The 12,047-nt window shown below is 50.6% G+C and overlaps 1 protein-coding gene across 1 annotated transcript in view; it reads left to right on the forward strand.

Moving 5' to 3' along the window:
- Positions 1 to 270: 270 nt before the first annotated feature.
- The window catches only part of Stkld1 (serine/threonine kinase like domain containing 1), a 19,840-nt gene continuing 8,063 nt past the window's right edge, over positions 271 to 12,047 (forward strand). The window contains exons 1-9 of the mRNA XM_038337448.1: positions 271 to 404; positions 1,628 to 1,720; positions 3,632 to 3,676; positions 5,773 to 5,847; positions 6,822 to 6,926; positions 8,675 to 8,745; positions 9,478 to 9,593; positions 10,807 to 10,925; positions 11,127 to 11,290. Coding sequence (XP_038193376.1) covers positions 390 to 404; positions 1,628 to 1,720; positions 3,632 to 3,676; positions 5,773 to 5,847; positions 6,822 to 6,926; positions 8,675 to 8,745; positions 9,478 to 9,593; positions 10,807 to 10,925; positions 11,127 to 11,290 — 803 coding nt within the window. The 5' untranslated portion in view covers positions 271 to 389. The remainder of the gene's footprint in view (positions 405 to 1,627; positions 1,721 to 3,631; positions 3,677 to 5,772; positions 5,848 to 6,821; positions 6,927 to 8,674; positions 8,746 to 9,477; positions 9,594 to 10,806; positions 10,926 to 11,126; positions 11,291 to 12,047) is intronic.

The raw sequence follows: 12,047 nt of genomic DNA on the forward strand, positions 1-12,047 counted from the left end.
GCTAGACTTCCTGCCACCCACAACTCCCGCCCCTGGACCTTGAAGCCCCGCCTACCGTTGTCGTTACAGTGCATGCCCCGCCCTCCACCCGACCCATGCACCGGACCCCGCCTTCCGTCCGGTCCGTGGAGCCCTATGCTCTGCTGCTTCTTCTTTAAGGGGCGGAGTACGAGGAGGCCGCGTGCGTGCCAAAGGCCTAGGCAGACCCGCCCCGGGTCGGCCAAGTCTGATAGCGGGGCTGCTGGAGGAGGGGGGTTGGGTGGGCAGATGGGGTAGTCACTACTGAGCATGCTCAGTTGAGGGTCTGTCTACCGCCCTGGCTCGAGGGTCTACTGTCTTCCCTGTACTCAGCAGAGTGTCAGTGAGGCAGAGTGTCTTCTCAAGATACCATGGAAAAGTATCAGGTGCTGCCTAGGGTCCGTGGACAGTGGGGGACAGGTCCGAGGACCAGCCTCTATCACAATCTGACCCCATAATCCCGCTAGTGCCTTTCTTCGAGCGCTTCGCCTCCCAGGGCCTCAGTTTCCCTCTCTAAAATGATGACCAACCCCCCAGTCTGACCTCTGGTTGGAGAATGATGCATATGCCCTTAACCCCCGTGTGTCTGTATGCTTGGGTCTAGGGGCAGAACACTAGGAAAAACATGAATGGCTGTTCTTTTAAAACTGCCCTTTTTTCTCCGTGAGTTCGAGGCCAGCCTGGTCGACAAGAGCTAGTTCTAGGCAAGCTCCAAAGTTACAGAGAAACCCTGTCTTGAAAAACCAAAAACACAAAAACTGCCCTCCCGCCCTTCCATGTCACCCTCATTAAATGTTAGACTCCGCCAATAAAAGCTTCGCTTTCGTGGGTTAGATTTTCCTCCCTTTTGCAGGATTCTCTGAGGTTTCCAGGCATTAGTCAAAGAGGAACTTTTAAAGAAAAAAAAAGTAATAACATAGTTTTGATGTTGTGGTCAGCTCTCCTAGGACTCCCTGATTCTGTCTATCCTTCCAGCACTTCCTCTAGGTATCTTGTCCCTTCCCGCCACCCTGATAACTGTCTCAGCACTCAAAGATCTCAGCCACCCTCTACCCCATAGCCCTGACTTTGCAGGCCAGCTTTGAGGGTGTGGCTTCCATCACAAGCTCTGGCTCAGACACCAGAGTGCTGTACTCAGGCAAGGACCTTGCTCCCTGGGCCTCAGTATCTCTCAGGTAGCTAGCACCAGTGCAGGTCACCAGGGGTGGCCGCACAGTACTTCCTGTAGTGATGAGCCCCAGAGAGGCTGTGACAGCACCAGTTTCACCCATCACAGAGCCTTGTTGGGATGCTCTCTTTGGAGAAGGGTGCTGGAAGATGGTGTTGCTGTGGTTTAGAACCGCTAAGCCCCTTGTCCCAGGGCAGCTTGCTCTTACTGTCAGGCTGGAAGAGGGTCATGAGGCTGTAAATTAAGCGTTACAGAATGGGTTTCCAGGGAGACTGTATTGGCTCCACCACTATGGAGGGTTTCCCAGTCACCTGAGACCGTTTTCCTCCACAGCAAGATTAAGAGAAGATGCTTGCTTTGGCTGACCCAGTGTGCAGTCAGCACCCGTGGGAAACAGAGCAGTGTGCACTTCCTCACAGCCTCTCTCTTCCTCGAGGGTAGATTTTGCAAGAGTTCCGTCCTGGGGCCTTAGGAGTGAACCTGGTAGTGATGGATACGGAAGCGGAAACTGACAACAAGTACGTGCTAAAGCAGGTAAGGAACAGAGCTCTGTGAGCCATGGGGTACGGTTCTGTAACCGTGGCTTTTCCAGTTCCCAGCTCACCATCCCAGGTTAGAGAGGCCTCTCCGATGCCCAGGATGTCCAGGAAGCCTGGTGGGGTAGGTAGGCTGTACCGTGAGACTTCCTGGAGTTCCCTCCTTGTTTCACACACACACATACACACACACACACACACACACACACACACACACACACACACACACACACACACACTTTGGTGAGGAGAGACACTGTTTGACTCTGCCAACCCCAATGCTTGTCTGCATGCCCGCTCTCATCTCACTGGCCCCAACAACCCTGTCTGGAGTCCATCCTCACCAGGGTTACAGCTTCCGAGAGGATTTGAATTTGATAAGCAGTAACACGGTACTACTTAGTACAGAACCATTGATCTGACCGGAAGTGGCGGGGGGGGGGGGGGGGTGTCACAGAGACTGAGCAAAGGGCACAGAACTAGCCCAGCTGGGGTGGGATGTAGACCCACAGGAGCACCCTAGAGAGGAGTGGCTGCTGTATAAGTCCTTTGTACACCTTCCTCTGGGGTGGTGACAAGGACCTTGGGGATTGGGGCCTGACCATATTCTGCCAGGTCTCCCTACAGCTTCAGCTCCAGGGGCGGGGCTGGGGCGTTTATGTACCTTATTGCTAGCTAGCCGTGGGATCAGCTGCCTTGTCTCACAAGCCAGTGGCCTAAGTGGCTGCCTGTCTTCTGAGCAATTAAAAGAGTTTTGTTTTGTTTTGTTTTTTAAAGCTAGTCACATCAGGTTTGATGCACACTCTATACTCACAGCAGTTGGGAGGAGGACCACTTAGAGAGTTCAAGGTCAGCTTGGTTTTTCTAAATAGAAATCAGGTGAGGGGTTATAGATAGGCATCTGCGTGTCTTTCCGGTCCCTTGTGTGTTTGTAAGAAGGGTACAGAGGTTGATAACATCTCATATATTGACGCTGTCTCACGTGGTCACCGCGGCTTCCTCCTCTCCTGACAGCTGTGTTTCCACCCAGCTAGTGCTGCTTCAGCGCTGTACGTGGCCCAGCCTGTCCTCTCATTTGGCTTTAGCTAGATTTGTGTTTCCGCAGAATTGGCAACTGTGATAAACATCTTTAGAGATTTTTATAGGGTCTCCTCTCTTGAGCATATATAACTTCCTTAGGGAAAAAAAATCCATGGAGTAGGACTTCAGGAACCATTGAAAGATTTTACTGGTTCAATTTGTTTGTTTTGCTTTGCTTTTTTTTTTAAAGACCTTTCTATGTAGCCTTGGCTGTCCTGGAACTCATTGTGTAGACCAGGCTGGCCTCAAATTCACAGAGCTCCATCTGCCTGCCTCTTCCTCTAGAGTCCTGGGATTGAAAGCTTGTGGAACTACACCACTGAGCTAAATCTTGTCCCCAACATCACTGGTTCAATTTGCTCTTTACGTTATTTTAGAATAAGTGGTTTGGTTTGGTTTTGAGGCAGGATTGGACCAGGTTTTTCTTATAAGGCCAAGGAGGCCTCAAGCTCACAGAGATCTCCTGCCTCTGCCTCCTAAGCACTGGGATTATAAGCACATGCCACCATGCCCAGGGAAAGATTTTTACTATGCTTGGCTAACTTTCCTATAAACAGCAGTGCTGGCAATGATGACCCTAGTGATGGAGCTGGTAGTTGATGTGGTGGTGGAGGAAGTAAAGACAAAGGTGGAAATGGGAGAGCCGGTGGTGGTGGCAGTGGTGGTGAAGGTGGAGGTAGTAGGTGTGACAATGGTGGCCTTGGAGGTGAGGGGTGGTGCTGATAGCTGTGATAATGGCGGTGATAGTGATAGGACAGCAGGGACAGTAAGTAGCAGCCACTGTTCACTACACGTCTGCTAACTGAGCTTATCTTCCTATGCCCTCCAGGTGGAGTGTATTGACGAGCACCACGCCAATGAGGCCCTGGAGGAGGTAATAATGAGTGGTTCCCCTGAGAGGATCAGGACTCAGCAACCACTCCGTGTGCCCACTTCCTGAGTGACAGTGAAGCGAAGCCTGCAGTAGTCATAAAGGGAGTTCATGCTCAGGACATCCACATCTTAGTGGCCACTGAGGAATCTGTGCCTTAATGGCTACGCTGCCACTAACCGTCTTTTTCAATTTTATTTATTTATTTATGTATTTATGCATGTGTGTATTTATGTATTTATTTATTATTGTTGGAGGGGGACAGAAAGCACATTGCACAGCCATGTGTGGGGGTCAGAGGACAACTGTGTGCAGTCAGTTCTCTCTTCCCACCTTCACGTGGGTTCTGAGGGTTGGACTCAGATCGTCATGTTTTCTTTTTTTGTGTCTGTTTTTGTTGTTTTGTCTTCAAGACAGGATCTTACTATGTAGTTCTGGCTGTCCTGGAACTCACCATGTAGATCTCAAACTCACAGAGACCCACCTGCCTCTGCTTCCTCCTGAGTGCTGGGATTAAAAGCATGCACCACCACACCTGGCTTGATTATCAAGTTTTCAAAGTAAGCACTTTAACCATCTTTTAAAAAAAATCTTCTTGCCGGGCGGTGGTGGCGCATGCCTTTAATCCCAGCACTCGGGAGGCAGAGGCAGGTGGATCTCTGTGAGTTCGAGGCCAGCCTGGTCTACAAGAGCTAGTTCCAGGACAGGCTCTAAAAAAAAAAAAAAAAAAGCTGCAGAGAAACCCTGTCTCGAAAAACCAAAAAAAAAAAAAAAAAGAAGAAAAAAGAAAAAAAATCTTCTTGTTGAAAGGTGGTGGCACAAACCTTTAATCCCAGCACCCAGGAGGCAGCAACAGGAAGATCTCAAGAGTTCAAGGCCAACCTGGTCTACAGAGCAAGTCCCAGGACAACCAAGGCTACACAAAGAAACCTTGTCTGAGAAAAAAAAATGTTCTTGTTTTCTTTACATTTATTTAGTGTGTGTGTGAGTGTGCATATGCGTGACTCATAGCACACCTGAAGAGTTCAGAGGACATCATTGGGGGATTGGTTCTCTCCTGGTGCCTTCGCTCACTGAGTCATCTCACAGTTTCTGAAGATATTTTTCTTCAGTGTTGGGACTGTAGTTCAGTGGTGGGATTTGTGCATCAATTGCTCAGAACCCTGGGTTCTATCGCCAGCACTAAAAGGGAACTCTTTTTCTTCTAGTTATAAAAGAAGAGCAGTACAAACTTTGGAGGCACACAGAGAAAATATTTACAAAGAAAATATGAACCAGTGCGTTAGCTGAGCGTGCCAGTGCACATCCAGTCCTGGCACTGAATGGGTCTTGACTTTGAGGGCAGCCTGGACTGCATGTGAGGCTCAGACTCAAGGCTGAGATGTGGCTGTGGTAAAGCACCAGCCTCAAATATGCAAGGCATGAAAGAAGGGTCAGGGAAGGGTGAGAGGACACTGGGCTGTAAGTTGCCCTCACAGCCACAGATGGCCGCAGTTTCAAGCTTCATAGACAGTGGCTATGAGCAGTTTCTTTGGACCTTTCTAGAAATCTCACCCGAGGTGAGATGTGTCTCCTCCTCCATGATGGTCACTTGCTGGTTGGTTTCCTTCTGGAGTTGCCTGTCCCTGCACACTGCCAGTCAACATCTTTTGTGTCATACACAGCGTCACTGGGGAAGAGAAGGACCTAGTGACATTCTGACACGTAGAAAGAGCGTGGGAGGGTTCACCATCTCACGGACATGTTGTCCATTCCCAATGACATGTACCAGGCCGGGTGCTTTCCCACCCAGCTTCCAGGCAAAACTATTGCCCATCTGGCCATAGAGTCCAGGAGGCCATTTCTGCTGCCTGACTGGGTTTGTTTCCTAAGTACTTTTCTTACTGTGACTTTGCGTAGTACCGTCTCCAGCCCAGCCTGCTCTCTCCTCTCCTGGTACCCACTCTGGAGTCCCACACCAGCCTCTGGCCTCTCTCCAGCAGGCTGCACAGCTTCCTTGCACACACATCACGCCCCACCCAGAGCCGGTGGCCCACCTCTTGGTTGGAACAAGTAGCAGAGCAGTACTGACTGAGACACTCTGTTCCCTCTCTGTACAGCTGATGTCCCTGATGAAGTTCCAGCACCCCAACATCTCTCTGTACCATGAGATGTTCATCATGTGGAACAATGAGGTGGGTTGGAGCACCTACAGCCCAGCGGCTGACAGCACGGAACACTGAGAGGCTGGCATCGCCTGGCTCCTGTGTGTGATCTCAAATGCTCCCCTCACAGCCTCATCACAGGAGCCCTGCCAGCCCCTTTCACACAGTGGGTAGAAGTCAGTTAAAACAGGAGGTCAGGGGCTAGGCTCCAAGACAGCATCTTTAATGGTGGGGTTTTGGCTTCTGTGGAAGGGGCTGATACTAGGAAGCTGCTCTTCTGTCCCCTCCCTCAATTGTCCCAACGCTGTGGATTCCTTACTCTCCTGGCTCCAGAACAGTTACTAAATAGGAGAGCAGGGTGGGAACACTATTCTCAGTTCATGATGGAGTCTGAAGCCCCCGTACCTCACAGTTAGTGGATCCTGAGTGGGGCTTCCCAGACCTGTGCCCTATTGGCAAAGGACTTCTTGTCTCGGTAATGAGTAGAGCTTTCCTAAAGCCCACCTGCAGAGGGTCAGAGGGGACTGAGGGGCCTCCACTCTCTCCCATCTCCACATCAGTTTTCCTGCTGGGTTGACAACTAGGGGCTAGGGAGGGCACTCACTGCACGCACCCCTCAGAGTTTCCCAAGCACCCTGCTGCTTTCAGAGAGGACTTTTCATTGGAGGAAGCAGAGCTGGCCACTGGCTACAATTGGGCCCTGAGCAGGGTGGGATCCTCAGAGGAGCTCCCAGAGTCTTAAGAGAGGAACTGTTTACCAATCGAGAAGTAAGGACAGTTCCACAAAGGGCTCTGCACGCACAGAGGCCAGGAACAACCACAGGGCCCGCTGTGGTACAGCATAGGAATGGGCACAAGAGAGTAAGGGGGCCCCACTGGGCAGTGCTACCATTCATTGCCACCACAGACGGTAGCCATTGGAAGATGCCCTGGAGTAAGGGGTCCTACACAGCCCCCAGACCCAGGTTTTGAGCAACTGGTTAAGGGGCCTTGTGTTCTGACAGATCTCCTCTCTGTTCCTCTGCCTGGTGATGAACTATTACAACGAAGGAACCTTGCAGAATATCATAGAGAATAAGAGGAATAAAAAAGAGACTATTGACTCTGAGGTAAGAGACACTCTGAGCCACCAAGTTTGGTGGCCACCTAAAAGTCCCTGCAGTAGGAGACAGAGGAGCCGAAGGGTCTGGCCTTAGGTTTCTCTTCCATGTACGGAGGCATTCCACCACAATATGAATGTATCTCAGTTGCGTCTTTTGATGCACTGTGCACATACCACCTGCAGCCCAGTGCTAAGGGTTAGACATCCTTAGGACCCAGAAAGTTGCAAGGCAGAAGCAACTGATGGGGTTCTGCTTCCAGAGACTTTAATGCACTTCCCAGAGTTCATCAAGGTGAGTTCAGTGTGTGGCTCGAATACATGTTGTCCACTCAGCCCTATGCCTTTCAGATCTAGCCATGACTTGCTTCTCCCTGTGGTCAGCTGGACACCTTTGTTCACATCAAGGCAGTGCCCAGTGGGTCTGCCTCTCCTGCACAGATGAGCCTTTGGTCACCCCCAGTCAGGGTTGTAGAGTAAGGCTGCCAGGAGCATTGGGGAAGGGCTTGTTTTTTGCCTAATCATCCAGGACTGGGTTGCTGGACCCGACAGCAGAAGATGTGGCTTCAGTACGCATTCTAGCAGAAACTAGTTGGTCAGGGTTTACCTTCCCCAGAAGCAAAGAGGGTTCCCCTTCCATTTGGTCCTCTGGTCAGTTATCATGGGGCCTGTGTTTTCCCTGTCAAGAGTTCAGGGGCTAGTGACATTTTGTTATGACTTTAATTTGCACCTTCCTATCATTAGACATGGAAAACACATTTTAGATATGTGCTTTTGTTTGTTATGTTGTGGGTTTTTTGTTTTGTTTTGTTTTGCTTTGCTTTATTTTTTGACCATGAACTCACTAGTTAAGGATGATCTTGAACTGATACTCTTGCCTCCACCTCCTCAGTTCTGGAATTATAGGCCTCCAGCAACATTTTTGGCCATTCAGAGTCTTTCTTCTCTGCCTGTTTAACACCTCTGCACATTTAACTCCTCTGCCCATTCAAATTTTTTTTCTTGTTGATTTGTAGACAGTCTTTACATATGGTGGCTATCAGTGTGGGGCTTGCCAGTTCACTTGTTTGATACCACCTTGTGATAGGCAGTTCTTGGTGTAATGGAGGCCAGTTGATGGATGTCCTCCTAGTACCCTCCAGAGATGATCTGAGCATGCTTCCATCCGAGACTTTCTGTGCACCTGTGGGCCAGACGCCATCTCCCCGAGAGGCTCGGAGGAGGCGTGTAGCTCATTTCATTGCCTGCACCTCAGGGGCAGGCTCTGGGGTGGGCTTGCACCTTTGACACTGGTAGAAATCTGGGAAACAGAAATGTTCACAGAACCATTAAGTGAGCTCCTCTATCAGGATAGGGGCCACAGTGGGAGGATGTGGGCTTCCTGCTACCCAGCCAGTCTCTGGCACCTCAGGGTATCTCTGGACTCTAATGTGGGTCTCAGGAGTCCTAGCTACATTGTTTGAAAATGGCAGCCATGAGCACTAGGTGCATTTTGTTATTCCCATGTGTTCTCACAGGCTCTTTTCACTCTGACAGCATAAAGTGCAAGCTCTGACAGGCACTGCAGGCTTTAGCTTCCGCGGTACCCACAGGGGTCACATTCCACAGAGTGGCCACTGGCGGCCCCAGGGCACCCAGCATCTCCAGCATGTCACTGCCCCACTGACTGTATGGTCATATGCACCCAGCTCTGCGGAGACCACCCTTTAGGGAGTTCCCAGGCCCCTTCCAACACTGCATCCCCTACTTTTTCCTCAGTGGATGCACACCATTCTGAGCCAGCTGCTGGATGCCATCGAGTACCTGCACCAGCTGAACATCATTCACAGGTGACGATGGGGGCTGTCCAAAACTCCCAGGTCCAGATGCCAAGGCCTAGGGGCCAGATCTGAGCAGGATGGGGCATCTTCTTTGAACTCCCCTTCCACTTGTCTGAGAGAACAGGACACCTCCCCATGAAGCCTCTGAGCGCCTGACTCACCCCAAAGTCACAGGGCTGTGAGACTGTGGGGGCCGGGTGGGGTGGTTCTAAAGGGCAAGGAAACAGAGATAAGATGCCAACGAAGAGAGGTGAGGTTGCCTGCAGTAGCACAGCCTCTGGACAGGCCAGTATGAGTCGGGGCAATCCAGGTCTATCCTTTGACCCCTGCACCCAGTTTCAGGCCCAAGATCTACAGTGGGAAGATCTGGGAAATAGCTTCCACCAACACGGGCCGTACGTGCAAAGTGAATGGGTGCCCGTGTTAATGTCACCGGTGGTACAGAATAATGGGTACCTTCTCTAATAAGGGGCCTCAGTGCTTGTACTTTCAGTGAAGGGGTCTTCCCTAATGTACAGAAACGGAATAGAAGTCATATTTTGTCGTCTGGGTTTCTGTCCTGCCCGGAACAATTGTCCTGCACCAGTACTTTAAGAAACAATTATTTAATATGAGCATGGCATTTTCTTGAAGAGTGAAAAGGGCTGGACCTGGTTTGGGAGAGCAGGCTAAAGGCTCGGGTATGTGCTAGCCCTACCCAGGCTGCTGCATGGCATCAGGGGTCCCTGCTTTTGGTTGCAGGAACCTGAAGCCTTCCAACATCGCCTTTGTCAACGAAAACTACTGCAAACTGCAGGACTTGAGCTCCCAGGCACTGATGACACATGAAGCCAAGTGGAATGTCCGAGCAGAAGAAGGTGGGGTGTGTGTCTAGGAATGAGTGGTAAGAGAGGTGGTGACTCTTGGCATCCAGAGGGCAATGGCTACTCTTAGGGCTGGGCTTTTTGGCTCAGAAGGTCCAGAGACCTCCTACCTAGGGCATAACACAGTAGACATGCTGCTGTGGGTAAGGCGCAGGGCCCAAAGGATGCCAGCATGTGAGAAGGAGTCCTCAGAAGCACAGCAATGGTTGTGGGCCTCTAAAGATGTTGGTTCTTGTGGGGAAGAGAGCGTCCAAGAAGGACAGAAGCTGCATTTAGTGTTACAGAAGTCCTCTGGGATGTAGGCACTGACCATGCATGGTCCACAGAGGCCCAAAATAGCCCAGGGGATGAAAAGATAGTAGGGTAAAAGGGGTGGAGTAGCAAGCCTGTTAACAGCTGCCCCAGATAGACAGAGCAACCCTGGGAGAGAATTCAGAGTCCTGTGGTGGCAGAGGTTGTCCTTGGCACACAGAGTATGGGTGAGTAGATGAACGGGCAGACAGATGGATGCATGGATTGGCGATTAGGTGGGCACATGGAAGGGTGGTTTGGACACACACAATGGTGTGTGTCCTTGGAGTCTGACCTTTGCTGTTTGACTAGGAAATGAAGTGACTACCTGAGCCCAGGCATGCTGATAGAACAGGGCAAGGGCCCTGTACTTTCGGTTCTTTCTGCAGGGCTCAGGTTTAGGAATGAAGCAGGGCAGCCAGAACTTTGCCCTGAGGTCCTGACATTGATAAGCTGTTCAAAAAGGGCCACACTTTAGTTTTTCTGGAATATGTCTCTCCCATCTCTTGCTTGCTGCCACACTGATAGGCAGCCACTCGGGCCAGCCTGCCAGCTAGCACCCAGATGGACAGGCCTCCCTGGTGAGGTTAAGGTCTGTCCCAACAGCGGGCTCACTGCTACAGCTTGTGATTCTCACCTGGCCCAAGGAGGGCAACTGAAGGGTTCCTGATGTGAGCCCTTGCAAAGGAATACTAAAATGGGGACAGTGTAGCCGAGTGTGCTGGAGCAAGCCTGACATCTCGGCACTAGGAGGCAGAAAGACCGGGGGTTCAAGACCAATATGGGATACAGGTGATCCTCTCTCAAAACACCCAAAAGGGGAGTGGTAGTGCCGAGGCAGGTTTGCTCTGCTCTGTTTCCCTGTCCCCAGGGAACATGGGACTCAGTGGTTCTTCCACCTTGATCTTGCCCACAGACCCCTGCCATAAGTCCTGGATGGCTCCTGAAGCTCTCAAATTCTCCTTCACGTGCAAAGCTGACATCTGGTCCCTGGGCTGCATCATTCTAGACATGGCTACTTGCTCCTTCCTGGATGTAAGTGTCTTGTGGAGAAGACCCCTGCCCCCATTCTTCTTACCATACTACCCTGACTTTCTGTTCCATGTAGGCTATAGGATGCTCACGTTCCCCAGGCCCCTGCCTCAGCTCTTGCTCAGCCTGGTGAGGGAACACTGATAGCAGCAGTCATTTTCATGGCTCAAAGAAGTCCAAGTCAGATGCTCTTTTCCCTTGAAGGACACAGAAGCCATGCACCTGCGGAAGGGCATCCGCCAACAGCCAGGCAGCCTGAAGCCCATCCTGAAGTCTATGGAGGAGAAGCAGATCCCCGGTGCAGATGTCTTCTGTTTGCTTCTGCCCTTCATGCTGCACATCAATCCCTCTGATCGACTAGGCATCAAGTGAGCCCAGGGCTGGGTCTTCTTTTAGCCTATCAGTGTATCTCTGAGCATCTTCCCACCTTCACACACGGAAAGCTGTCCTGATTGGTCCACATACACTCCTCAAGTACCTGGCAGCCACTAATCTTGAGCATATGCTGGGGTTTTTTGGTTTTTTTTTAAACTTTATTTAACTTTATTTCATGTGCATTGGTATAATGTCAGATTCTCTTGAATTGGAGCTACAGACAGCTGCAAGCTGCCATGTGGGTGATGGGAATTGAACCCGGGTCCTCTGGAGGAGCAGTCAGTGCTCTTAACCACTGAGCCATCTCTCCAGCCCTGGTTTTGTTTTTTAAATTGGGTTTCACTCTGTGGCCCAGGCTAGCTTTGAATCCATAGTGATCTTCCTGCCTCAGCTTCCTGACTGCTGGAATTAAGGTGTGCACATCTGGCTTAAAAAAGAAAAAAGATGCAAGCAGCTCTACTTTTCCACTGAGTGTAGAACAACTTCAAGGACACGTATCACTTTCAGGAGCCCAGGAAGTTTCTATTCTAATAATGTCAGTCAGAAAACCTGTCATGTTTTTGTTACTGTTTTGGCTTGGTTTTTAGAGACAGTTTCTCTGTAACTGCCCTAGCCATCCTGGAACTAGCTTTGTAGACCAATCTGGCCTCAAATTCAGAGATCCACCTGCCTCTGTCTCCCAAGTACTGGGATTAAAGGTATGTGCCACCATACCTGGCTTATTTATTTATTTTTCTTCTTCTTCTTCTT

The sequence above is a fragment of the Arvicola amphibius genome, chromosome 7 (assembly GCF_903992535.2).
Source record: "Arvicola amphibius chromosome 7, mArvAmp1.2, whole genome shotgun sequence".
Classification (NCBI taxonomy): domain Eukaryota; kingdom Metazoa; phylum Chordata; class Mammalia; order Rodentia; family Cricetidae; genus Arvicola; species Arvicola amphibius.